A 27,419-nucleotide genomic window follows, 5' to 3' on the forward strand; every position below is an offset into this window, starting at 1 on the left:
TCACGGTGATGAAATATTTTTTATTTAGTAGCTTATTCTGTACAGAAAAAAAATACTCAAGCTTCTTTTTCCTGGATAAATCTGACCTGGTTTAGTTTTTAGCGCAATGAATGGAAACACCTTTTCCTAAATATTTCTGATTCAGTAGAATGGGCCCATTACTGAGCCAGAGGCCCAAGCTAGCTTTACAGCAAAGGCAGCAGCGTGTTACTTTAAAAACAAACTAGACAAGCCAAGTGAGGGAGAAGGACTGGGGTAACAGCCTGGGGAAGGGAATAATATTCCTGCCATGCAGGTAGGGGAATTGTAGGTCACCTCTTCCTTTCCTTCAGGCCACATGTGAAATCCCTAGGTGATCTCAATAGATTTGGGAGACACTGAGGGACTGATCATAATGTGAAAGATACAGCTGACTCTCCCCCAGAACAATCCTCCTCTCTTCTCCTAGCTATGCAGAAACAACCCATCATCACTCATGCCAGGATTGGGGTCTACCTGCCTATGGAGGTATCTTCCTCCTAAGTGCTGTTTTCAACCAGCTTTTAGACAGATCCTAAGCATCTGTCTTAGGAGCTCCATTGGTACCCTGCATTGGAGGATGGGATGAGGGAACCAAAAGGGCAAGGCAGAATCCTCTTACCCCAGCTCCCCTGCTCCTACCCCCAGCTTATTTGATAGGGAGACCAAGATAGAATCTTGCTGATGATAAGTCACCACCCCAACAACTCTGGCTATAGTTCTCATCACCTCTGTGAACAGAAAAGAATAAGGACCATGGAGAAGGATGAGTTGAACTGGACTGTAATTTTAAAAAAAAGAAGTGTATGTGAGCTAAGAGTCAACTGCTAGGATTCAGAAACAGAAATAAGAAGTTTTCCACCAGACTTAGCCTCTACACTAAGAGCAAGAACCCAAAAAGCCTCCTCCCCAAGGGCTCTCCTTTCTTATTTTCTCTGCTTCTTCCCCTACCCACCAGCAGGGCTCACTTCAGTCCCTAGTAGCAGCACTGGGTGATCGGGAATGATTAGTTTTCTGAATATCGCAAGCTTACAATAGATTCCTCTATTTCCCATGAGATCAGCCTGTTCCACCCTTTCTCGATCTCCAGTGACCTCAGAGCCAATCCCCCAACTCTAGACTGTAACCAAAACCAGTGACCATCATGAGACAGGGAGTCCCGGGCATCCCACCCATCCCTCTCCCAACCCCACCTTTCATTAGGGTAAGATGTCCTTCTCCTCACTGTAAGCTCTCCGTGCACTTTTCTGTACATATTTACACACACACACACACACACACACACACACACATATATATGTATATTATATATATTATATATTATTTTTTCTATATCTCTTCCATAGGTAAATCTCCTATACATGTCATGTGACCTTCCCCCCAAATCCTGCCTATACATTTCCCTCTTATCTAAGGTGTCTAGTATTGTAAGGAGATAAATGGTAAGGCATAAAAGTTTCACAATTTCAGTGGGTTCCCTCAGTACCACCACCTTCTTTCTTCTTATCCCAGCCACCTCAAGGACCCCATCCCTTATGGGAGTTACCAGACCATCCTCTGAAGTGTTCCCCATCTGCACCCCTAACTCTCTTCCATTTTCCCCATATTTCCAGATGATGGTTAGTGAAGATGCAATCCATTTTCTTAAGAACTGTCCATATCTGGAGGCACATGTCTCACAATTTAGAAGAGAGGCATTCAGGGTTGGTAGGAGAGTGGGATCCCTGGCATGTGGATGAGGGGATGAGTGCCAGACCAGACCAAAGGAAAACATGCCAAGTAAAGTGTGACTTACAAGGAGGCCTGGAGTGGGGGACAGGATGCAGGGAGGGAAAGGGACATGAAGGCAAACCAGTGAATTGGGTCCCAGGCAATTTCTCAAGTTTGCTTACTGTCCAAAAAGTTGGCAAGTCTGAGGAATTAAGACTAAGGGAGTGGAGGGAGGGAAGAGGAATGACTCATGTAAGGGGGTGGCAGCTATGTGCAGAAGAAACCAGATGGATGGGGACTGATTAAGAGTAACATAGGTATGGACATTATATGTCAGTGTGTATGTGTCCCTTTTTGTATATAGACATATACAGAAGAAATCAGGCGTCTGATTTTAAGAAGGGAAAATACAGCAGAAGGCCCTCTCCCTTCTGGTACCTGGGGAAGGCTTCCAAAATATCTGTCAGTTTCAACTCTGTCTAAACTCCACCTAGGCCAGGGGCCTGGCCTCTAAAGGGGTTTATTAGAGACAGAGATTGATGGAGAGGTGGTATCAGTCTCCACTTAGGAGCTGAGATTAGCCAAGTCCAAAAGGCTCTTTATGGGGGCAGTTTATGCAGATGTGGTCAGTTTGTGATTCTGGGGCCAGCCCAGAGTTATTATGACTCTGTTTACAAGGATGAGCATACATATATAGGACATCTGAATACAAACACATTTTTGGTAAAACCATAGGCTGGAATGTGATCAGGTGGACAGGCTTATATAAACCACTACATAACTGCTTCTGCTGTAGCCTCCTCTTTCCTGATATAGAGATACGGTCTTCTCTCAGCTACCTCATTTGATGACACTCCACAAAAACTCTGCAAAGCTTGTCCCTGTTACCTGCCAGTAGGGCTACCCTCCATGAATATGGAGGCTTTCTTCAGGGGCTCTCCAACCTGGTCCCTGCCAGGGAATGAATCATAAGTTTGGAGCTAGAAGAGACCTTAGAGGTCAGTTAACCCCCCTGGTTTGCAGATGAAGGAACTGAGACCGAGAGACTTTAAGTGATTTGCTCTAGGCCACACAGGTAGTAAGTGGCAGAACCAGGATTTGAACGCAGGTCCTCTGACTCCAAATCCAGCATCCTTTCTGCTTTATCACACTGCCTTCCTTGGGTGGGCTGTAGTCTAGTCCTATTCCTTTGAGAAGATTTACCCACTAAGCATCTGGGGGAACAGGAGGGTTGGGACAAGATGGATCTTCTTCATTTTCCTCTGTGCCCCAGGAATGTCATGTTCTTCTTTCCATTAGCTATTGGTCTAATGACCTGGGAAGTAACTTGTGCTTTTCAGAGGAGTATAGGGTGAGTGGGAGTGGTAATAGTGACTTCTAACCATATATCTTGGTTTCTGTCTGGTCTTCAACAGCACATCGACACTCTTTGAGCTTTACCCAAAGGCCTCACATATGGAGAACTTCCCACTTAGTGAGACTGGTCCAATTTTACTAGAGCTTCTGGGCCCTGAGATCTGATCTTCAGTGTAGCAAAGAATAAGGAAAATTCCTCTTCACTTCCCATTTACTTTGGGAAACAGATCCAATAGAGTAAAGGAAAAGGGACATTGAACAAACTAATTAGAAGGGAGAGGTACCTAGGTACAGCTTCTGTTGGAAACATTATCTTAGACCCTCTCTTGAGGGTTCAGACACCTGAAACCTTCCTTGGAGAACATAGTTGCCAGGGTATGACCTCTCACAGGACACCTTGAGTCGCCTAGGGAGATAAACACCTGGAATTTGGACAGTATCTCTTTTCCAGTGATCCTCAATTTGAAGAATTTTAAACTCTCTGAGTGTGTGATTGTGGTGTGACTATATATTGTGGTCATTTACTATGGTCAGTCTCAGTCTCTGGGGATAAAGGCATCAAAGAGAAACAATTGAGAGGGTCCACTTGAGGAATTGTGAAGGACCAACTGGTGGCAATCAAGCCCATACATTTGAGCCAGAAGGGGAATCAGTCTCATCATGAGAGGAAGTAGTGTACTCTGTTGGGGTTTAGCAGAGGATACTATGACAGTTTACCCACTGCCAGGTGCCAGCATCAGGCATATATAAGAGTGTAGTACCCAGAGTGACCAGCAGAGAGAGCGTGGGCTCAGGGAACTAGCTGGGTGGGAAGGTAGAAAAGGGAAATCCTCCATCCTCAAGGAACCAAGTTTCATAAATGGAGCAGACTTCATCCATCCATCCAATTGCACAGTTCTCTTACGGAATCTCCAGTAATGGCTAGGATTTTCTAATCCTTCTTAGCTCAATCTACTCTGTCCCAAATACTCCAAACCTTGGCTTGGAGGTGACACTCAGTCCAAAGGGAGACTGTTCCTTCAGGCTGGCCCAGGCAAATTACAAATTACAGGGTGTAGGAAGATGGAATTGGGAGAAGGGTGATCCTGGGGCTCTCTCCAATGAGCCTGGATAGGACACCTCACCTGGGAACTGGGAGATAGAGAACAGGCACAAGTCAGGGGATAGGGTCACACCAGAGAATATCTCCTCTGGCTAGAAGGGGTGAGGGAAGTGGAAGTCAAAGCCATCAGACATTGCTGATTCGTACACTGAGGGCACTGCCCTCCTTCCCTTCCTGTTCCCGGAATGACTCCTCTAGCTTGAGCTTTTCAGGGTCCCCGTAACGGACAGTATCTCGGAGACTGCCAGGGGGTGTCACTTTCACAACTTGGTCAAAGAGGCTGAAGTCAGCCACATACTTGCCACTAGCTGAGAGTGAGATGGCAGGTGTGAATTCATAGCCCCAGAGGATCTCCTCTGGCAAGTAGGATGTGCGCACTTGACAGGTGGCACTGGTAGATTCCACTGTCCCACTGAGAATCAGAACCAACTCAAAGTCCCCCTCACCACTTCGCAGGGGCAGGTCACGCAGAGGACTGGATTCATCCACCACATGGTAGAAAGTAAGGGGTAGGATGAGGAATGGGCTGTCAGAGGCAGTATCCACCTGGAAGGCCACATTGACTTGATTGAGCCGGATGCTCTCTCCTTCCTTGGTTAAATGGGTCTGGAGCAGCTTACCTGTCACTTGACAGCCAATGAGGAGACTTTTGCGCATGTTGGCAACACGGATCATAAGGCAGGGTTTGCCATCATGGGTGGCCACCACTGCATGCTGGCTGAAGCGGATGGTCTCAGCCCTCTTCTTGGGCCGGGCAATTTTGGCCAGGAAGGTGCCTGTGATAAAGATCTCCAGAATGGTAGTGAGTACTAGCTGGGCAATAAGGAGGACAATGGCCAGTGGACACTCTTCGCTAATATAGCGGAACCCATAGCCAATGGTGGTTTGTGACTCGAGGGAGAAGAGGAAGGCACCTGTGAGCGTGTGGACCTGCACCACACAGGGCGTGTGGTTAGCAGGAGGCCCTAGCTCCAGCAGGTCTCCATGGGCCACTGCCACCAGATACCACACCACACCAAACAGAAACCAGGTGCCTGCAAAGGTGGCAGAGAATAATAACAGCTTGTAACGCCACTGCATGTCAATGAAGGTGGTCCACAGGTCCTTGAGATAGAGGAAGCGCTTGTCAGCAATGTGTTCCATGCGGATGTTACTGCGGCCATCCTTGGTCAGTACCCGCCGACGGCGTAGCCCTGGGCCCATTAAGGGCCGGCTCTCTGTCTGGGTGGTCTGGCTGTAGTACACCTTTGCAACTGAAGTCATCTGGAGAGGAAAACAGTATGGCAGAGGTTTATACAAGACCCTGACCATCCTCTGGCAACCATCCCTAGAAGGTCTCTGAAAATTCTGTGCTTTTCTGAGGGTGAAGCTACCATCAACCTGACCTCAGATTTGACCACAGTCTCATCCCACAGTCCCCTGAGATGGGGGTGAGGAGAGACTGAAATGGTATCCACTGCACCAAAATAGCCCTAATCTCCATTAGGCCCCATAATGAATTCTCTGGAGCTTTTGCTTCTAAGGTAGGATTCTGCCCATGCTGTTGTATGTCATGAGCAGGAGAAGCAATGCCATGGGAACATCTCCAGGCCTGCCCACTGCCCCAGTGTAGAGAACATTGATTTTGGATCAGAGTACCTGGGCTTGACTTCTGTCCCTGCCACTCCCTACATGACTAAGGGCAAATTCACAACCTCTGTGGGCCTCAGTCTCCTCCCCTGTCAAGTGGAAATGTCTCTAAGATCCCTTCCAGCTCTCAGTCTATGACTATGATTGTTCCTGTTCCTAAACCTGGTGAAGACATGGAGATATTTGGCTGTCTCAAAAATTATAACAGCTGACATTTCTGTAGTGCTTCAAGGTCCACCTCTCACTCATGCTGGACGTGTGATCTTGGACAAATTACTTAGCTTCTCAGTGCTGCAGGCAGACGATAAATTGTAGAGAAGGTGCTGACCTGTATTGGTATGAGGATTTTTTTCATCCAGGAGTTCCCATATATCAGTGCAATCTCAGGCCCTGTCCCTATACTTTTTTGTAGATTGTTACAAGACCCATGTGAGGTAGGTACTGCAACTTTTATTATCCCTATATGACAGTTAAGGAAACTGAGCCTCAGAGGTATCATTTAAACCCAAGTCCCTCCTGACTCAAAAGTCCTGCACTTGGTCTACTACACCACAACATCTCAGAAGCTAGTCTCTCTCCCTTTCTTCCACTTGTCCTCAAACAATGCTTGATGATTAATCTCATGTCAAAGGGATGCTGTGTGTCACAGGAAAAGTCATGGACAGGACTCATACATGCAGATAGGACAAAGGAAGCAACAGTGAAGGAAGGAGCTGTGCTGAGGGTGGTGGGGCATTTTCTTAAGGGGCTTCTGGGTAAGATTGACTCACATGAGTACTGGCTCAGGGAGGAAGGTAGAAGATGGACTGAGTGCTAATCAGTGGCGGTGTCTGACCAGGCTTAAATTCAGGACTGCTGTGCATCCTGCCAGTAGAAAAGTGAACAAAGCATTGAAATGGGAGACAATCTCCTCTAGACTGGACATGTGGCACCCATGCCTACCTGTGGAGTAACTTGTACTTTTTCTAGGGGTAAAGAAGCGTTGGTGAAGCAAACCTCTACATTCTGCCTGGGGGGCCTGGGGATGTCCTGGACCTGCCCTGCCAAGGTAAATTCATCTTGAGGAGCCAGGGTTAGAGGAGCTCCTTGAAGGCCTAAGGAAGACAGGCCACTAAGACCTTCAGAGTGTCCAGGGGTCTAGACTGCTGCTGCTTTCACCTTCCCTTGTTTGAAAAAATTTTTTAAAGAGAGAATAGGGATGATTCCCTCTGGAACATAATTAAAGTAATAACAAGTATGCCAGAACTTCCCAGAAAGGTTTTTCTCATTGGTCTCAAACTTCAAGGAGAAATCTCTGCTGCATTTGTAGTGACTAGAAAAAAACCAGGACAAACACAGCCTCAATAGCCCATCTCACTCAGCTCCATCCTCATGGGCACTAGGGCCTTTGGCTTCTAGCTGGCCTCTTTGCCACCTCCGCCTGTTGTGTCTGCCACCTCCAGTTGTTGTATCTGCTGGTGCCAGCTGTTTAATCTGCCTCCTTCGTCTGTTATCTGATGCCCCCAGCTGTTGTGTCTGCTGCCTCCCACACCCAAGTGATTTGACTCCTCATGGAGAGCCAGGAGTGGCTGCGAAAAGATCTCCCTCTCATCCCCTCCACCTCCGAACTGGGCCCGGACATGTGGCAAGGCAGGCCAGCCAAAGCTCCAACAACATAGGGGCTATGTCCCCACTTTACCCGCACTTCTACCACCAGAGGGTGATGTTGTCCTACTCTCCAGGACTCAGACCAAAGTCAAGCTCAGAGAAGGCTAAGAGAGATCAGATCAGAAGAATCACAAGATTTTAGACCTGGGAAAGGACCACAGAGATCACAGGATCATAGAGAGCTGAAAGGGACTTCAGATGTCATGTATTCTAACTCCCCTTGTTGTACAGATGAGAACAATGAGGCCCAGAAAGATGAAAGAACCAAGCCAAGGTCACACAGGGAGGAAATGAATGGCTGGAATCTGAATGTAGGGCAGCTGACTCTTGTCCCAGGGTACAGTGGGTGGTCATAACCAGATTCTGCGCAGGTGCTTCTCACTGCTCCTTGCCCCCTTTCCTCCATGTGAGGCAGGGTGAAACAGCTAGTCTTAACCACAACACTCACCCCCAAATTCTTCACCAAGTGTGTTGGCAGGAACCCCCTTAACTATACTAGGGAGGGTCCTCTAATTTACCTAGATATTTTAATCTATAATACTCTGGCTCAGAGTGGTAAAGGGATTTTTCCCCCTCGCTCCTTGAGCTAGTAAGTTTTCAATCTGTTTTTGTCTCTATTTTAAGAAGAAGAAACTGAGAGTCAGAGGGGTAAAATAAACTTTACTGTTGTCACACAGCTATCTAAGTCAATGCAACAAACATGGCTTGTGTCTTTCTGCAAAAACAAAAAATCAAAGTCCCAGCCTTCGGGGAGCTAATCTACTGAGGATCATAAGTTTTGAAATCATGATTTACATCTAGTTTTCCTGACTCTTTTTCACTCAGCATGGGTCCTCTAAAAGTGATTGGACAGGATTAAGGAAGCAATCTATACCTGTGAATCAATTCCACACACCTCCACACCCTCCATTGATCCACAGGGGAATCAAACACAAGATCAAAAACTTAAAAGTCTAACCAGCTAAGCAAGCGAGTCACAGAATGCATTTATCACAAATTTATTTTTTAGCAATGCTTTTGCCTTCTTAGTGCTTTTGTGTTGAAGCTCCTATTAAAATTAGGTTACCTCCTCTTCCCACGTTGATGGACAACCAGGGGAGTTCTTGATCAAAGCAGGCTGGAAGGCCGGTGGGAGCCAGGTTGGAAGGAAGACTTTACTCTGAGATAATGCCCAGGATGAATGACATGAGGTCCATTGGAGGTGACAGCATTCTTTTTTGTTTCCTATGCTCACTGTTCTCAAGCTTTCTTCTATTGTTTTTTCACTGTCTTCTTTATTCTCCCCACTTTTCTTCTACAGATCCACTTTCCCCGCTTATTTTCTGATTTTTGTGCTGCGTCCTGTTTCTCATCCATCCTGTCATCTCCTTGGGTATGCATTCCCCCCTTTCCTAGTTTCTCCTTCTTTGTCTCTCTCCTCTTTTGTCTCTGTCTTCCCCTCCTTGTCTTCATGGGGCTCCTCAGTTTCTTGTGTTGGATTTGGAGTCAGAAACACCTGAATTTAAATTGCACCTCAGTTCAATGCCTACTATGTGACAGGAATACATTAGGCACTGGGGAAATAATAAAAATAAAAGTCCTTGCCCTAAAGGAACTTATATAATCTCTCTCTCTCTCTCTCTCTCTCTCTCTCTCTCTCTCTCTCTCTCTCTCTCACACACACACACACACACACACACACACACACACACACATACACACACACACACACATATTCCCACACTCTTTCCCTTCCCTTCCTCTCTTTCATATACATATATATTCATATATGTATGTTTATGGTTGCTGTGTGGATCACAGGAGGTAATCTGTGTAAAGCTCTTTGCAAACTTTAATGCACTATATAGATGTCAGCTAACAGTAATATTTTTTTCTGTCTGTGATTTCTTTGGTGAAGAGAATTCATTGTAGGAGAACTAGCTCCCTCTAGCAATGCAAATTGGCAGTCGTTCAGCACTTAGGGCTTTAGAAAATTCCCTGGGCACCAAGAGGTTAAATGACCTGCTCAGGTTAAAACAGCAGCGTGTTAGAGTCTGAACCTGAACTTGGGTATTCCTGACTTTAAGGCCACCTCTCCATCCTCTACCCCTGTGATGTCTCTATAGGAAACATAATGTTTCAAAAAACTTTGGAAAAACTGAATGGCAGTGTCCATTTCACTTTTGGAAATCTCTGATTATGAAAGTTTTCCCCTATTTTGAGCTAAAACCTGCCTCTCTTCAATTTCTGCCCTTTCCTCCTATTTATTTCCTCTGGGGCCAATCAGAACAAATCTGTCTCCTTATCTATGCATCAACCCATCAAATGCATGAAAATAACTAGATTATGTCTCCCCGTTCATCCCTTGTCTTTTCTGCTCCAGACTAAACACCCTAAGTTGCATCAGTAGATCTTAGAAATGGTATGTTGTCCAGTCTCCCACCATCTTGGTCACTCTGCTCCCAAGTCACTGGAGTTTTTCCTTTCTGAAATGCGTCCCCGTTGCTCCAGGGGTGGGCTGACCAGATCAGAGGTCAGGGAGCCATTTCATTTATCTATCTATCTATCTGTCTATCTATCTATCTATCTATCTATCTATCTATCTATCTATCTATCTATCTATATGTCTGTCTGTCTGTCTGTCTATCTATCTTTGTATCTCTCTAGCTCTCTCTTTATATATTGCCTGGTGCAATTTTAGTCCATTCCTGTTTGTTTTGCCATCAGGGAAATGGGAAGTCATTCTGCCATCTCATCTTGCCAAACTTTGCTTTATCTCTTTAATGGATTACCAATTCCAGCTCAAACATCACTCTGGTCTGAAAGGCTCACCAAAGCAGACTAAGTACAATGGAACAGGATCTTGCAAAGACATCCAAGTTTGGGAAGGGGGAATGGGGAGACAAGAGGAGATGGAAAGAGGGAGGGAGAGAGAGAGAGACAGAAACAGAGAGAGACAGAGACAGAGAGACAGAGATAGACACAGAGAGACAGAGACAGAAAGAAAAAGACCGAGAAAGAAAGACAGAGAAAGAGAAAGAGAGAGAGAGAGAGAGAGAAGGGAAAGGGGGAGAGGGATTGGTACAAAGCTCAAAGAAGGAAGCATTGTGGGTTAGGTCAGGCTTTGGGGAAGAATAGGGTTGGATTTGGGATTTATTCTCTTGAGGCAGCTTCATTTTTCACTAATTTCTAGAGGATAGAGAGGTAACAGTGGAATCATACGAACAACCAAGCTTGGAGGAGGCAGGATGAGGGGCATGTGTATGTGTGTGTGTTCATACGCATTTCTGGCTGAGTCAAAATTGCCTCTATCCCCATCCTTTCCGTCCTATCCTTTGGCCTCAGCCTGGCACACAGGCCCTGGGCCCATGGCAAAAGAATAGGCTTTTCTTTCCTTGTGTCAATGTTTGGAAAGTTTTCATTGCCTGAACAAAAAAGAGAGAAAAGGCTTCAAAGTGTTTCCTGGGAGCCAGAGACCTCTGCTTGGCCCCTTCAGTTCCCCCATGTGCTTTCCGGTTAGGGGAAGGAGGGAAGGAGAGATGGGACCATATTAGAGGCCCTTCTCTAACCATCCAGCTCCTCTGTCTGATGGGCTGATCTTGGCCGCTCCCTCTTTCCTCCCCCCTCCCCTTCCCGGCCCAGTAATTCCCAATTTTTAGGCCATGCCCTCTGTCCTCTGGAAAGAGGGCACAATGTTCCTACAGAGAGTTGCCCGGAGATTGGCACTCCAGGACTTCCCTCTCCCAGTTTGTAAATTGAGGGCATCAGGAGGGCAGGCTCCCTGGGGCACTCAGCAGATGGATATTGGTTCTCTACACCCCCTCTCCACCCTTTAGGATCACCAGGCCACAGCGGAGACTACACCAAGGAATCTGCCCTATACTAGGACAGCAGTGCTAGGTGTCCTGGCAACAGCTGGGATTCTTTTTGTAGAATTGGGCTTAAAGGGCGACTGAGGACTCAGCTACAGTTGCCCAGGAGGAACAGTTGGAAACAAAACTTCTCAACCTTGAGCCCCATCAGTCATTCTCATCAAAGAAAGGGCTGAAATCAAGTGCAACCCAGAGGATGTTATTCCACTACTTGCCACTTTCTACTTTTCCAATTCCTTTCACTGAAGAGTCAGAGGAAATGAGATTAATTCAAAACAGAAGAGAAGGAAGTTAATCAGTGGGATGACTGCATAACAGACCTAAGAGTAGTGGGTACTTCAGTACTTGTTGAGTTGAATTAAATAAAGGGAGATTGTAGCGTTCTTTTCCTGGAGGAATCAGGGTTGGGCAAGGTTGGGCCAAGAGAACAGACGAAGTGACCTCTTCTCCCCATCTCAGTCTTACTATGATATGTGATGTGTCTTCTCTAAGCTTCAGCGCATCCCTTTCTGTGTTTCAGAGGTTCTCCATAGGGAACAGTGATCGCGAGAGAAGACTTTCTACACAGAGGGCAGGGACATTTAAACGCTTCTTTAAGGCTGACAGAACACTTTGCAAATATTATCCCCACAACAATGCCAAGGAGGTAGGTACTGTTATTATCTCCGTTTTACAGATGAAGAAACCAAGGTAGCCAGAGGCTGAGTGACTTGGCCAGATTTGGTCACGTAGCTAGGAAACATCTGAGGCCAAACTGGAACTCGGGTCTTCCTGATTCCAAGTCCAGCCCTCCACCTAGCAGCCTTATCTAATGACTTCACTTAGCGTTTCAGCTCCCTTGAAGACGTTTGCCCTCAACTTCCGTTTCCTCAGATCTGAAAGTCTGGCCTGGAGGATGGATAGAGCAGGAAGAAGACACCTTGATGTCCATACACTAGAACTCCTTGCTGGAGAAGCAGTGTCCCACCAGCAGAGGGCAGAGCATTCTGGCTCATGGGGTTGAGGAGGGGGTAGGGTGTTCACGTAAGTCCTGTTTGAACTGTCATTTGCCTCAAGCAGAACTCTTCTCCTTTCCTGAACCCTCCCCAAAAATGGCACCTTCTAAGAAATTCAGGGCTACACCAATGCCTTGTTTCTCTGCCCCTGACTCACTAATCTCCAAGCCCAAAAAGGCGCCATGGGCAGGGGGCTAAGACACCGGGTACTCTGTTCTCTTAGATGAACAAAGACTGATGAGGTCAGGGATCTCCAATCCACTTTTACCTCTCTCTCACTTTCCTGGGTGCCTACTCCCATATAAACTCCCTCGCAAGAGGAGCTTCTCCAAACTGTCATGGGGGTCACATGCTAAGTAGAGCTGAACTTCCCAATTTTTGTCACCACCACCCCCAATCAGGGCATGCACCCTTCACCTTCCCCAGGCTCACGGCTCCAAGAAGCTGGCAGGCCCTGAATGCTGGTCTGTGGCATGGAGATGGCTAGGCCCCAGGAGATAAGGCCTCAGGGAGTGGAGGCCAAAGCACTATTGAGCTGTCACCAGATCTGCCACCAGCATCTTGGGCCATGGCCCTATGGAGGAGCCAGGAAACTGGAGAGGGGCCTGAGCTTGTCTGACCGGCTCCTCAGGGGCCCCTGGCCCCCTGGGCCCAGAATGAGGGCATACTGTCCTCCAGCAGGGAGAAGAGAAGAAGGGCAGGGGCACTGGCCTGCGTCTCATCTCTGTTTTCCTCATTCTGTGCCTCAGTTTCCCTGCCTGTTGGCATACCCTCCAGGGTATGAGGAAAGTGCCTGGAAATCCTTGGAGGGATAGAATAAAAGAGTGAAGAAAAACCCTAAAGAATATCGTTTATGGGTGGCAGAGAGGCAGGTAGGATCACACCCCAGTCAAAGTGTACATGGGATCCGTTCCTTTATTTTATTAGGTTTCTTAGAACTGGCTGAAACCTCTAAAGATCATTTCATTTATCCTCCTGCCTTACCTCTTTCAAACAAGAAAACTTCTCCTCTATTAAAAGAGGTCAAGAGAAAACAAACAAACCCCCCCACCCCATATTCATCACCCATGCTAGGATCTGGTACTCCCCATTGTTTGGAAGTTCTTCCTTCTGTCTGTCCTCAGTCCCCCTCATTGTAGTCACAGCCTAACCTTTCAAGGACCTGGGGATTCTAACTTAGTCTCTCTTCAATCTCTTTCCTCCAGATTGAATTTAACACTTGCTCCTAGAGCCTGTTCTCCTAGCCCTCTCCCATTCTCTGTATCTGTTCTTAGTGACTCCTCTCTAACACACTTGTGAGCTCTTTGTCACTGGGGAGTCCAGGTTCCTGGAGGGATCACAGTCTTGCAGGGGAAACTGAAGAACAGAAAGTCGCAAAGCTGAAGCCAAGAGGTCCAGTATCAGGGCTCCTGGGTTCCTCTGCCAGAACTTGGGGGAATGAGCAGATTACAGGACCTGGAGGTCAAAGCCAGAGAGCTCTGGCCCCAAAAGATGTCCTCCAGACCCAACAGGCATCCCTAGGAGCACTCCTGCCCCCCTCAACTCCCCACTGCCCACGGTCTCATGGTACAGATTCCTGGTTACAACTGAGAGTAAAGGTCCAGGTTCAACCTGCCTCTGCCATTTATGTACTTATGTGACCTCAGGCAAATCTTGTAACCTCTAAACCCCAGTTTTCTGATCTATAAAATGTGGGAGTTGGACTAGATAATCTCTAAGGTTCCTTTCAATTCTAAATATGTGATCCTAACCTTTGATCAATAGAAAGGAAAACTGAGGCCCAGGGAGAAAGATTGGAAAGGTGAGAGAAGGAGAAGGACCAGCTCTTAGCTCCCAGGGATTACAAAGTTTTTTGTATTTTTTTCCTCCAGGTGTACACATAAGTGGACTTCGAAGGATGGGTAAATTTTTCCACAGGCAAAAATGGGGGAGAGAAGGGAAAATAAGGCAGAGGCAACAGCTTGATTGATTGTGGAAAAGCACAAGATAGAGAACAGTAAATTGTCCATCTTGGCTGGATAGTTCATGTCAAGAAACTGGGTCAGAAGGGGCCTGTCTGAAAACTCCAAAGTGGAATTCCATGACTACTTTTCCTAGATTGGTTCAACCTAATGGAATAACTCAATAAATGACCACTTTTCAACTCATTTGCTTCATTTTTAAGATAAAGATCACGGGAATATTCCTGCCTTTTTCCCCAAGGCTGCCATTTCTCTCTTCTGTTCTTCCCATAGGCCTCTGTCCTTGGGGATGCTCCCAGGTCCTGCAGAATCCAGGTGTGCTGTTCCAGCTTATAAAAACATCTGGTTGGGTTCATCTCATGATGTTCTCTACCATATTGCAGGTGAGTAGGGTAAGAGAAAGAGTTAAAAATCTATCTTTAATTGGGACCAATACTAGGGAGGATGAAAACAGATGGAGCTAAGGAGGATATGGAACAGGGTAGGCAAGGACAGTTACAACCATACACTAGATTGAGGAAGAGGGCAAGTCCAATAGTACTAGTCTTCTACCTCAACCTAGATTTGATTCTTTTGGGAGCAGGGTGGATGGAAGGGGTAAGGGGAATGGGGTAAAATGATCTCATAGTGGGACATATTGAAAATGTGTCAGAAAATTCAGAAAGTTTAGAAAATTCCATAGCCAACAGGTCTCTGGAGAACTTCCAGATACAATTGTCCCTTGCTTGACATCATTCTGAGTATTTGCTCTTCATTAACATTTCCAAGGAAGGAAAGAGAATTTCTCATCTTCTCCTCCATGCCTGGGTGACCTCCAGCCATTAAAAAGGTTTCTTTTCTGTTGAGTCTTAAACTAAATCCCATGTACTGATATCTAACCGGATTCTTCCAGGTTTAACCCTTTGCAGAAATGGAGATGCAGGATAACCTTAAAACTCCCCTTCTCCCCCTCACCCTACACACAAATCTGGGCTTATACCTCTATCTCAGGTTGCAGACCTCTTCAAAAAGAAAGCCCACTCCCCAAGCCACTTTAATAGTTTCTACCTAAATTCTTCCTCCACATTCCTCCTTTAGGGATGCAGATATTGAGGATGTCAGAAAGAGGAAACCCAAATACGAGGCAAAATTCTGGAACAGAGAAGCAAGGGAGACTTTTGCCTAGAAAGCTGTGGAAGCAACAACCTTACCACTTTCTCACTATCCCTAGTGGTTTTGGACTGGAGGAATGATGAGATCTTTTGGGGGAAGACCCATCCTGAGAGAAGACAACAGAAGGCAGGGAGGGAGAAAGGGACTAAGGCTAGAAGTCAGTGAGGGGGAGATAAGAGGCTGGAGTTTTAGGAGACAGAAGAAGGACCTGGAGGACGGTGGGGAAAGGACTGGGCCTAGGAGATTTCTGTGAAGTCTTCATTTTGCCACCCAGGGAACATTGGCAGTGTATAAAATATGCAAACAAGGGAATGAGCTCCAGTTCAGGTGTTACTGTCACTGGGGTTTTAGAGGGTATTATCCCATGCCAGAATCCTTTCCCTGATACCTCACTGTAGTCCCTAGGACTCTCCTCCTATGATTTCCCTCCCTGTCCTCCGAGGGTTCGCACTACCAGAACCTTGATACCAAGAGGTGCTTCATCTTTGAGGGGTTGTGAAACCTAGCCCTGTATGAGCTCCAGCCTCAGAAGGGATTGAGATTGAATATGAGAAAAGACTTCCTGGAGTAAAAGCATCTGGGATACTGGGGTGGGCAAGCTGGCGGATCGGAGAGCCTCACTATCCGACCAGACAGAACCAGATGAGATGACCTTTCCAGGTTTCTCTAACAGGCCTCGCTCCATCATCTCCTTCCCTCTCACATCTTCCTGAGTTTGATGGGTCAGGTAAGGGAGACAGGAATCCTCATCCTAAACACAACTTTGGGGACTGAAGCACATCAGTTGACCATACGGTGAGAAGTTGGCTTATTCTGTTCTGGGGTGGGGGGAGCAGAGAAGGATTCTGGAGGAGGCGGCTATGCCTTGCTCAGCAGCCGCAGGGAGTGTGCTCTGGTTAAAGTTTAAACGGCTGCTGGAGTAGTGGGACATTCTTAGCCCCAGGGCCACATTCTCGAGGTCACAACAAGTGCAAACTTGTTACAACCTGTGTCAGAGCAGCAGGGGGCGGCAAGGGCACCGACGTGGGGGGGGAGCTGGGGTGCCCGTGAAGGAGAAAGGGGTGTGAAGCCCAAGAACATGGTTAGGATGGGACTGGGGGGACAGGGGAGGTATAGGACATGTGTTGAGTAGGTGTCAGAGTATATGTGCAGGTGTGTTTGCCATCAATGAAGGCAAGATATGCGAATACCATTATGTCAGTAAGTGGGGTCACATGTGTACCTACAGACACATATGTATGTATGAGCAGGCACAGACAATAAGAACTCACCTTTCTATGGTACTGTGAGATTTACATAGTGCTTTCCTCACAACCCCAGGAGGTAGGTAGTGCAAATATTATTCCCATTTGACATAGGGGGAAACTGAGGCTCAGAGAGGTTAAGTCACTTGCCCAGGGTCCCATAGACAAGATACTTTACAACTAAGATTCATACCCAGGTCTTCTGACTCCACATCGAAAGGTCTTTACACTATACCATGCTGTGTCTCAATGAGCATGTCTCTGTGTGTGTGTCTGCATATATGAGTGTCTTTGTGTATATAGGGATATGTGTCTGCATGTATGAGTGTGTGCCAGTGTGTGTGTGTGCATATATAAGTGTCTGAAATGTAAGTGGGCAGGGGGCAGTGTGTCTGTCTCCATCCTATCTCAGGGGTTTGAGAGAACAGAGGAATGATAGTTATGAGACCACGCTGGGTATTTGTGGCCGTGGAGGTGGGCACCTCTGGAAGTGTCTCCTTCCCCCAGTCCCATTGAACCTACATTCCAAGCAGGAGTGGCCGCCCCATCAATCCAACTCCCACTGGGAATTCAGTGCTCTGCCTGCATCTGTGCCCAATGAAGTCTGGTCTTGCCAACTGCCCATCTTTCATGCCTGACCCAGGGGTGGCAGTGCCCCCTGCCCATTCTCCCCCACCCCCAAGGCCCCTGGCTCAGAGCCCACTCCCCCACTCTCCCCAGCCCCTCCGGACACTGTTGGGGGGGAGGAGAAGCTCTGAAAGCAGGTGACTGTTTGGGGGGAACTCAGGGACAGAGCCCCCATTGTGCCTGCCTCAGAACCGCCTCAATGGAGAGCTGGGGCACAAAGCCGCTTTGACAATGGGTCCTGCATTAGTATGCAGGGCTGGCCCCTCCTCTGGCTCCCTGTCCCACAGTCTGGGAGGGTATGTGTGTGTGTGGATGGTTGTGGGGGTGTTGGCGGGGGAGGAGGATGCAGGGCCTTGGTGGGGGAGGACTGGGTCTGAGCTAAGGATAGAGAAGGAAAGCCTTTGACCCTTGTGAGCTCCCTTAAAGGCACTGAACAGGAAAGAGAAAGAGGAAAGGGTTGAACCCCTTGAGAGAGTCTGTCATTCATGCTCCAAACCCCCAAAAAAGCCCAAGAAAGGATTTTCCAAATGAAAAAAAAGCCACAGAAACCTCTTAGGGATGAGAGGGAGAGAAGGGAGTGGACTTGAAAATATGGTATCCAGACATGCCTCTAGAATGGGGGAAGGGAGAGGACTGGAGCCCACCCACTCTCTGCCTTAATTTCCCAAACTGTTTTTAAGGGGGTGGTGGAAGCTGGAGAAACAGAGCTCTTCAGATGAAGCTAAAAAATGCTAGAGTCAAGTCTGAGGGTGGGATCCTGAAAGAAGGGCTGGGGAACTACAGCCACAGAAGTCTCCCTTCCCATACTCCCCACCCCAGTGGGCTCTTCTCACATGCTTCATGAGGACAGATCAAAGTAAAGAGAGTACCTGAGCCCAGCCTTTAAACCAGAGGGACCAGGGCTTAAAGAACAACCTGTTTGTGCTCCTGCTCTGTGTCTGTCCCTCCTTTTCTGTCTCCATCACAACCACCCTGTGTGAGCGGCAAGCAGTGTCAGTGTCCAGGCCTGTCCCCATTCATCCATTCAACAAGCCCCTTCATTCCCAACCCCGCCTCCAGCTCCATCCCAACCCCAGGCGCCAGGACACAAAGCAGGGAGGGAACCCAGGGGGTAGTTACTGGGGACAGCTGGCATGGGGCAGGCACAGTAAGGGGTGAGACAGCTCAAAGGCCAGGAACGGAATTAAGGGAAACTATCTGGGAAAAGGTGACAGGGAGGAAGGCCAAGAACGGCACTGAGTCAAAGAAACAGGACAGATAGCCAGGTGGGCAGTTGTGTTGCAAGAAACACAAACTCCCTCCCATTACCCCCAGCCCAGGGCACCACACAGACTGTGAGGCCAAGGAAGGGTTTTGGAAGTTGAAAGAAAAATATCAGTTGGAGGACAGATCATCCAGAAACACCAGGTTGGCTATTCTTCAGATCAGTGTGGAAAGAACATTAAAATGGGAGACAAAAGATGGATCCGTTTGATTGGTGCTTGGCAAGTTACTTAATCTGTCTGAGCCTCAGTTTACTGTGCTGTAAAATGAGAATGATAATACTTGGGATATAAACCTCACAGGGCTATTTTGAGGATTATATAAAGTAATAGACTTGGGGGTACTTTGCACACAGCAAAGCACTAGAGAAATATGTTATTATCATTACTTTCCAAATTGTCATCATCCTGAGGTGCTTCTGGAAAACCCTATTATCCTCCTGTGACTTCAGGCAAACCACTTTATAACTCTAGGCCCTTGAGGGGATCTGTCCTAACATGACCCCACTAAGGTGTCCCACTGTCCCTATGCTACAGCAGCCTAGTGAGTCCTGAACTCCAGAGTCAGGCTAGAATCAGACTGGTCTTGGCCAAGGACATATAGCATTTTGACTCAACATGACAAAAGCAGCAGGGTCCCCATTTCAGATTCCCACACTAAAACAATGTAGAAGTGTGGGTAGAAAAATGGAGGGGAGAAAGGTTCGCTCCGGGAGGTTCTGAGGGATGGCTTGCTAAACCTCAGGATATCCAAGGACCTCACATCCTGCTTTCTGGAATTAGAAGAAGAGATTTTTTCCTCAATTTGGATTTGGAGCGAGTTCAAATCTTTAGTCTATTACTAGCTGTGTGACATTGGATAAATCACTTTGTCCGCATGGCCTCTCCAGGCCTTTATCAATAAAATGAAAGGGTTGGGCTAAATGACCTCTGAGGTCCCTCCCAGCTCTGAATCTATAACCTGATTGTACTTTATACTCATTGGATTTAGAAGTGAAGGGACCTTAGAGGGTTATCTAGTCTAACCTCTCCATTTCAAGATAATAGCAACAGTGAACATTTACATAGAATTTTGAAGTTTGAAAATACTTTACCTATGTTATCTCAAGAACCCTGAGAGGTAAGTGCTATTATTCCCATTTTACAGCTGAGAAAATGGAAGCTAAGAGATGCCAAGAACTTGCTCAAGATCATACAGCTAGTGTCTGAGGCAGGAGTGAAACTCTAGTCTTCCTGACTCAAAGTCCAGCACTTTTCCCATCCACCACTTACTTGCCTCTGATAAAGGAACTAAGGCCCAGAGAGGAGGAAGTGACTTACCCAAGGCCACAGAAATAGTAAGTTGCAGAGCTGGGATTTAAACCCAGATCCTCATGCATTTACTGTAGCTTCTTCTTCCACTAAATGATTCACTCCTTGAATATCGAGACCACACTTTATGGAGCTTTGTACCTTTTCCAGAGCTTTGTATGATGTCTTGTACAGAGTAAGATGTTTAACTAACATTTGTTCAATGAATGAATGATGAACAGAGAAAATGATCTGAAGTTCAACCTTTTTCCACATTGTAATCCGTATCCGTTGTTTCAGTCATGTCCAACTCTCCATGACCCCATTTGGTGTTTCCTTGGTAAATATATTGGAGTGTTTTGCCATGTCCTTCTCCAGCTCATTTGACAGATAAGGAAACTGAGGCAAATAGGATAAAGGGACTTGCCCAGGTCACACTGCTAGTAAGCGCTTGAGGCTGCATTTGAACTCAGGTCTTCCTGACTCCAGGCCTGGTTCCTTACTGTTCCCTATAACTTTCTGCTTATCTACTCCATGTCTGAACTGGGCACTTGGAGATTATCTCAGTAAGAAGAAGTTATACTCAGCTAGCTCCATGTCTGAGGGAGGAATATGGGACACATACCAAACAGAAATAATTTAAAATGTTAACACCATAATTAGTATGTGTAACATCCTGAGTGATAGCTGGGCCTGAGGATGAAGAGGGATGCTATAGAGACTCATACATTTGGGTGGAGTATAGTCTGATAAAATGAGTCGAAGTTTTTGAGGAAATAGGTCAGAGGTCAGCCAAGAGAAGGAGAAGGGGAGCCCTTACCTAGAAAGAGTGGGGGAGCAGTGATAGAGTCTGTGTCAAGGCTCAGGGGTGGGAGAGGGTGAGGTATGGATGAACAAAGAAAAGTCTAGTTTGTTTGCCTAGAAAAGTTTCTAAATGGGGGAAATCCTAGTAGATCAGGGCAGTGAGGTGGGAAGAGGATCCTAAGTACATAGCAACATAGTACTCCCTTACAATTTACAAAGCTCTTCAGGTACATTATTACATGTGATCTTCACAATAACTGTCATATAGGTGGGGGCAGACATTATAAAATGGAGTTCCATTTTAGAGATCAGGAAATAGAGGCTCAAAAAGTGATTACCTCAACTCTAAAATGGGTTGAACTAATGCTCCATAAGGTTCCAAAGGCTCTAAAATTCTGTGATTGTAACCTCTAGACCAGACCCTGAGGCAGCATGGGACAGTAGAATGAGTACCAACTGCAAAGTCAGATGACCTTGGTTCAAATCTTGGCACTGGATGTCTGCATGACTTTGGGCAAGTCATTTAACTTCTCGATTTTCAGTTTCTTCATCCGTGAAATGAGGAGGTTGAACCAGGTGGCCTCCAAGGTCCTTTCCAGCTTCAAATCTGTAATCCCAAGACTCAAGGAAGATGAGTCGGGATTTGAACCAGATCTCTTGGCTCCAAAAGCACTGGTTTTTTTTTCTCCTTCTGTACATCATGATGCCTTCAGTGGAAAACCTATGCTTAGAAAGTTTTCATTGGGTATAAGATGATTGTGTCACTGTAAGGATCTAAATGGCTAAGGACCCGGATTCAAACAAGGAATAAGGAAGGTGAGTCTCTATAGTATAAAGTAGATATAAATAGAGAGAGACTGGGTGAAAGTTGTTTAGAGTATCCAAGCAGAATGAGAATGTGGACCTAGATGAGAATGGAGAGGTATAGAAGGACAGGAAGAGCAGAATGATTGACAAGTTTTGGGGAGGGCAGAAGAGGGAGGACACAAAAGTTCCATGATAAGTAATGTAGAGGAATGAACTGAGGGGACTTGGGTTTGAATCCTGAATCTGCTACTTATTATCTGTGTGATCTTGGGAAGTCACTTAATTTCTTGAGCATAATCTCATCTGTCAAATGAGGGGGCTGAATCAGATGATTGCTGAAGTCTTTTCTAGTGGTTTCTTCTAGACCTAAAGTCCTATGATTAGCCCAGGGATGAAATGTCATTGGCAAAAATGGAGAAGATGGAATAAGGGAGTTTGACAGTGGTGGTACAGAATTGAAGAGCTTAGTTTTGGACATACAGCATTACCCTGTGAGCAAGAGGAGATTTGGAAGCAGAGATGTGGAAAAGGTGGTGAATGGAGGTATGGAACTGAGGGATGAGAACTCTTTACATGTCAGACATACACTTAGCATGTAGCGGGTGCTCAGCAGATAGTTGGTGATTGAATTAAACAAAGTTTTTTATATACCCACTAGGTGCAAGGCATTGTGCTCCCTGAGAGAAGGCTCTGAGAAATAAGTCTTTAAGAGGTCAGGAAGAGGAGATAAAGGAACATCTAGAGAGATTAGAACTTGGAACTCCCTGAAACCTGGAGGAGAAAGGATGCCTAGGGCACCACTGTAGCCTCTAACATATTTCTAGACTGGTTGGTCCTCCATGGTCACATGTAGCCCTTTGTTTCTGAGCCAGGGCCAAATGATATGACTTGTTCCCCAGGAGGTCACTTGGGATAAAGAGGTCATAACCTCCCTTCTGTTTTTCTCTTCTCTATGCTCTATATTTCAGATACCCTTTCCTTATGCATCATCCTCATATCTCAGCTCTACTGCCCTCAGTGGAGAAAGGAAAGTTCAGGTTATACACACATACATACATACACACACACATACATGTATTTGTATGTATGTATATGTATATAATATAATTATTATTATGCATTATATATACACTAACCTCTAAGTGCTTTGAAGACCACAATTTAGCCTTCCTGCTCCCCCCCTTCCAGGTTCCCCAACTTTCTATTTTCCAGACTGAACAGGTCCATAACCTCTTATTTCCCACCCAGTAGAGAAGAATTTAAAGAAATCACTTTATCTCTCTAGGCTTCAGTCTCCCCATCTGTAAAATATAGGCCTTGTGTCAAATTATCTCTAAGGCCCTTTCTGGATCTGATATTCTATTAAGTATTTGTTTCCTTTTCCCAACCACCTGCAGTTCCCAGATTGGATTCTGGATTTGACATGAATAAGAAGGAAGGAGGGAAGGAAGGAAGGAAGGAAGGAAGGAAGGAAGGAAGGAAGGAAGGAAGGAAGGAAGGAAGGAAGGAAGGAAGAAAGGAAGGAAAGGAAGGAAAGGAAGAGGGAGGGAGAAATGAAAGAAAGGAGTAGAGAGGGAGAAAGGGAGGGAGGGAAGTAAGGAGAAAAGAAAGGAGTGAAAAATGGAAGGAAGGAAAGAAGGGAGGGAGGAAGGAAGGAAGGAAGGAAGGAAGGAAGGAAGGAAAAAACACCCATTAAGCATTTGCTTTGTGCTAAGAACTGGGGATACAAATACAAGCAAAAAGAGAGAGCCCTTGCTCCTGAGGAACTTACATTTTAAAGGGTAAAATGATACCCAAAGGGAGCTAAAAAGCAGAATTGAGTGGAAATAGAGAATGGTTTTGAAATCCAGAGAATATCGGGATCGATACCAGTTGGGGAATGAATGCAGGCTGGTCTGAATTCCTCCACAAAATAGAGGCTCCTGCAGGAACTCACTGAAGGGAACAAGGTTTCCCTAGTGTTTTCCCCTGTGCCTTTTAAAGACTCTAGAAAAGGACCAGGAAGGGGGTGGGGCATCCTAGGACAGAGACACTTCAAGGGGAGGGTTAGTTAAAGGTAAAGGGAGGGGGTTTCAACCTGAACAACAAATGCTAAGTCTGGCAAAAGTTGGTATCTCCAATATACAGAAGCTACCCCACCCCAGTGATCCCCCAATATGTGCTAGGTAGGAGAGGAGCTATAGAGTTGGTCCAGAGACAGGGGAATGGACAAGATGATGTCAACAGAACCTAGTCAACTCTAGTTCCAACTTTCACATCTATCTAAGGGCCAGATCACCACTAGGGATTTGGATCCCCTTCCTAAACCTTCTTGCTGTCCCATTTTAGCTCTGTATCTTGGTTTACTATATGCTTCTTTCCTCTTTCCAGGGCCTCAACCTCACCCTGTCATCTCAACCACTTGCCCTTGTCTTGGCAGGACCACAGACCAATCAGGCAGAAGGAAAATCTAGGCTGGGGGAGGAGTGGGTTCCAAAGGCTGGTTTTTTCCTTCTGTCCTAAATAACCTTTGGCAACAGGCTTTGAGGGCTCCACTGCCTAGCTCTATCCTCTCCAGCCTCACAGCCAATACCAAAGGGTCACTGCCCTGCTTCTCCTTGTGTCTAAAATCCAGGCATCTTCCCAATCTAATCTAATCTATGATCACTCTTCATTACCTTACCCACCCACCCCCAATATCATCAATCTCAGGACTGCACAGAATTGAGAGAGAGACCTCAAATCTTGACCCTCAAATCTTAGATTCTTTGAGCTCAGGGAACAAGTAAAAAAAATCTAGTAATACTGGCATTCTGGACATCTGAATACATTTGCCAACCTCTTCTCTCTCTCACTCCCAAGCTCTTAAACTTAAGCTGATGATAAAACTGGCTTCATGAGCGGGGTGAGGGGGGGGGAGATACAAGAAGGTATATGGTAATTGGAGGGGGAGCAGAGAAAGATAACTCTGCCCTTCCACACCAAATATACAATCACCATGTGCAGTGCTGCAGGTAGAATCATATCATAATAGCAAGGGGGCACATGGGATTCAGAAGAGTGGAGTCAGAGCAGGATATAAATGACAAAACAGTAGTGGCTTTTGCTCAGGGTGAGGGGTGGGGGGTCAGGCTCTGTGCCAAAGCTACTATAAGGAATCTGGACCATTCCCTCCCCTCCCTGTTAGTGGAGTCATTGCCATTTGATATCCACAGAGACGAGTTGGCTGCTCAGTCGGGGGTGGAGGGATGGGGGCTGGGTGGGAAGAGGAGGGATGACTCTGAAAACAGCAACTCCTTTCAGGGCCCAGGTTGGCAGTGGCTTCTGGAGGCCAGAAAGGCTTGGAGACCCCCCTTTCCCCCACTTATATCCTGGCCACCATAGGGGCTGGGGAGAGGACATAGGAGAAGAGAAACTGACATCACTCAAGGCTATGCCTACTGCCTCTGCTGACCATCCCTGGACCCTCTTCCCATCATGACACCTCCCCCCCACTACCATTCTGAAAAATTTGCTGGAAGCCAAGACACCTGTTTTCTCCCACGTCTCCTGAGCTTTACCCCTATCTAACCCCCAACCTAAATCCAGAGATCATCAATGCTGACCTCTGAACGAAAATACGGTATGATAACCAGAGGTAGTCTGGGAATGTGCTTAGAGATCCTTTACCACCTACTTTTGCTAGAATATCCAGAATACCTAGGGCCTAGAGTTGATATTTTTGCGGCTAGTCCTGGTTCTGGTTGGACCCTGAGCCCACCCTCTGAAACAATCTCCCTTCAGCTCATCCTGGAGTATTTCCTCCTGTCTGACTTTCTAGGAGGATACCTTCCCAGAGAATAAGTATAATGTGAGAAAGGGCACTGAATGTGAGCTCAAGAAAACTGGGCTCCTAATGCTGGCTCCATGGTTTACTACCTGTGGTGAAATCTTCAGTTTCCTCAGCTGTACAATAAGGCTAGAAGCTCTTATAAAGTCCCTTCAGTTTCCTGATGATCCCCCTCCTCTCTCCACCTTTGGGGAGAACAGTCTCTCCCCAGCCCACCTGGGCTGAAATCCCAACTAAGGAAAGGCTGGGAACAATCTTAATTCACTCCCCCTACTCCAGCCTAAAAGTTCTGGTCTTCGTCAGTCACTGAGGGGTTACTCAAAGAGACTTTGATCAGTCCCTGGCAAGGGGTGGAGGTGAGGAAAGAGGATAAGGGGGAAGGGGAGGAAATTGCCCCCTACCTTGTCTGCCTCACTGGAGCATTTCTCCCCGGTTCTTTTTGGAGTCTTCAGATGGTCGCACTGCTCCCCTCACACAGACAGCTGCCTGTAGTCCAGGGTTGCAGGTGGGGAGAACAGTTCTAAGTTTCTGGGAGGGGGGTGGGGGCGACGGTGGGGTAGGGAGGTAGAGTAGAGGAGGTCACAGAGGAGTGTGTGCACATGCTAGGGAAAAGTCCGAAAGCTAGAAACGGGGCAGTTGGACTAGGCAGAAATTGTCATCAGTTTAAGCATCCCCTAACGAGAGCCGTGTTTCTCGTAGTGTGTGATCCAGCGCGAGTACATGTCACTATTCGGATTTCATTAGGTGGGGAGCGGGACGGGAGCTTCTAAGTGTTTCTGGGGGGAAGGAGGCACTGCTTTTGTCATTCAGGGAGCATGTATGTGTGGGGTACATCTAGGGATCACTGTCACGGACCGAGGAGCTGTGTAGTCAGTTTGGGACCGCCTGAAGCTCCTGTGGAGGTGGTAGGGTGGGGAATAAATGAGACAAGGGTCCAGAGATTCCCCTACCTCAACCCTAGGAGGTGGGGGAGCCACTATTTCTCAATGGTCCCCGCAGGGACTTCTATAGAGAGGCTGAGGAGCGATGCCGAAATCCCGGGAGAGCTGGATGAAAAAGTCTCTGGATCGGGTTGGACAGCCCTCCATGATTCCATGTTGTAAACACTGGCTTCTGTTCGTCACCCCCGATACCCCAGGGGCACGGTCGCTGCATCCCTTACCTTGGGTCCTGGGCAGGGAAGCACCTCGGACCGGGTGGCCAGAGAATGGACTGAAGGCTTGACGGACGGGGCGGGCTGGAGGGTGAGGAGCAGAGCGGAGCTGTGTGACGGGCGGGGCCGGACTCTTAAACTAGACGAGTCGATCAGATAAGGGCTGGGCCGGGGCCAGGGCCGGGCCGGGCCGGGGGCAGAGCTGGGCCGGGCCGAGCCGCCCCCTCCCTTCGCAGCGGTGGAGCCAAACTTTGTGTGAATGGAAGGGTGGGGGGCGGCTGAGGGATGAGGGGGGAATGGGAGGAGGCGGAGGGGGGGCTGTTCCCGAGTGACCAATAAAAGAGTCGAGCGCTGAGGACCTGTTGCCGGGATTGGAAGGGGATGAACCAAGGGGTGGGATGAGAGGGCCAGAAGTGGGGAAAACAGACCAGGAGAGACACAGACTGGGATAAGCGACCGGGAGATGAACACAGACACCGGGAGGACACAGACAGACGGACAGACACAGAGTCAGGGAAATACAGGGGGAGCAAGAGGTGGAAAAATGAGACAGAGGTAGCAAAGAGGAAGAGGAAGCAAGAATATCAGAGGAGGCAGCAAAGGCAGAACTGGCCCCTGGTTGAGGGTGGCGGGGGAGAATGTGGGTGGGGAGGAGTGGAATTGAGGTAGAGTTAATGAGGTGGAAATAAATTCAGGAAGGGCCCAAGTTATGCTGGAGGCTCCACTTAGAACAGCTCTTGGGTGAAGTTGGGCTTGGGCTCCTGCCTGGCCTTGGGAATATGACAGAATGGCATGCACTCCTTCATTCATTGAGTGCCTACTATGTGCTAGGCTCTGAGAGGATGAAAAAAATAAAATTAATATGTGCCAGGATCCCTGACCTAGTGGGGTTTAGACCGCTAGTCGGGAACGTTGTTAAGCAACTCCTAGCCAGGGCGTTCGACCAAGTCTAAGGTGACTTCCAGCTCTAGAATTCGGTGACTCATTCTAGTAGGGAAGATAG

The 27,419-nt window shown here is 47.2% G+C and overlaps 1 protein-coding gene and 1 long non-coding RNA gene across 2 annotated transcripts; one reads left to right on the top strand and one right to left on the bottom strand.

The window, feature by feature from the left end:
* Positions 1 to 26,987, bottom strand: KCNJ10 (potassium inwardly rectifying channel subfamily J member 10). The gene is made up of 2 exons (XM_072647382.1): positions 26,426 to 26,987; positions 1 to 5,449 (listed from the first exon to the last, which is right to left on the bottom strand). Exon 2 carries the CDS (start codon positions 5,447 to 5,449, stop codon positions 4,313 to 4,315), a length of 1,137 nt encoding a protein of 378 aa, XP_072503483.1. The 5' UTR covers positions 26,426 to 26,987; the 3' UTR covers positions 1 to 4,312.
* LOC140529007 (uncharacterized) lies at positions 12,347 to 14,455 on the top strand. The gene is made up of 2 exons (XR_011975388.1): positions 12,347 to 13,180; positions 14,180 to 14,455. It is a non-coding gene; the product is annotated as an uncharacterized lncRNA (long non-coding RNA).
* Positions 26,988 to 27,419: the final 432 nt, after the last annotated feature.

The sequence above is a fragment of the Notamacropus eugenii genome, chromosome 2, assembly GCF_028372415.1.
Source record: "Notamacropus eugenii isolate mMacEug1 chromosome 2, mMacEug1.pri_v2, whole genome shotgun sequence".
Classification (NCBI taxonomy): Eukaryota; Metazoa; Chordata; class Mammalia; order Diprotodontia; family Macropodidae; genus Notamacropus; species Notamacropus eugenii.

What these genes read in the sequence shown, in the direction of transcription:
- KCNJ10 (XM_072647382.1), bottom strand. Translation starts at nt 5,449, where the DNA reads ATGACTTCAGTTGCAAAGGTGTACTACAGCCAGACCACCCAGACAGAG.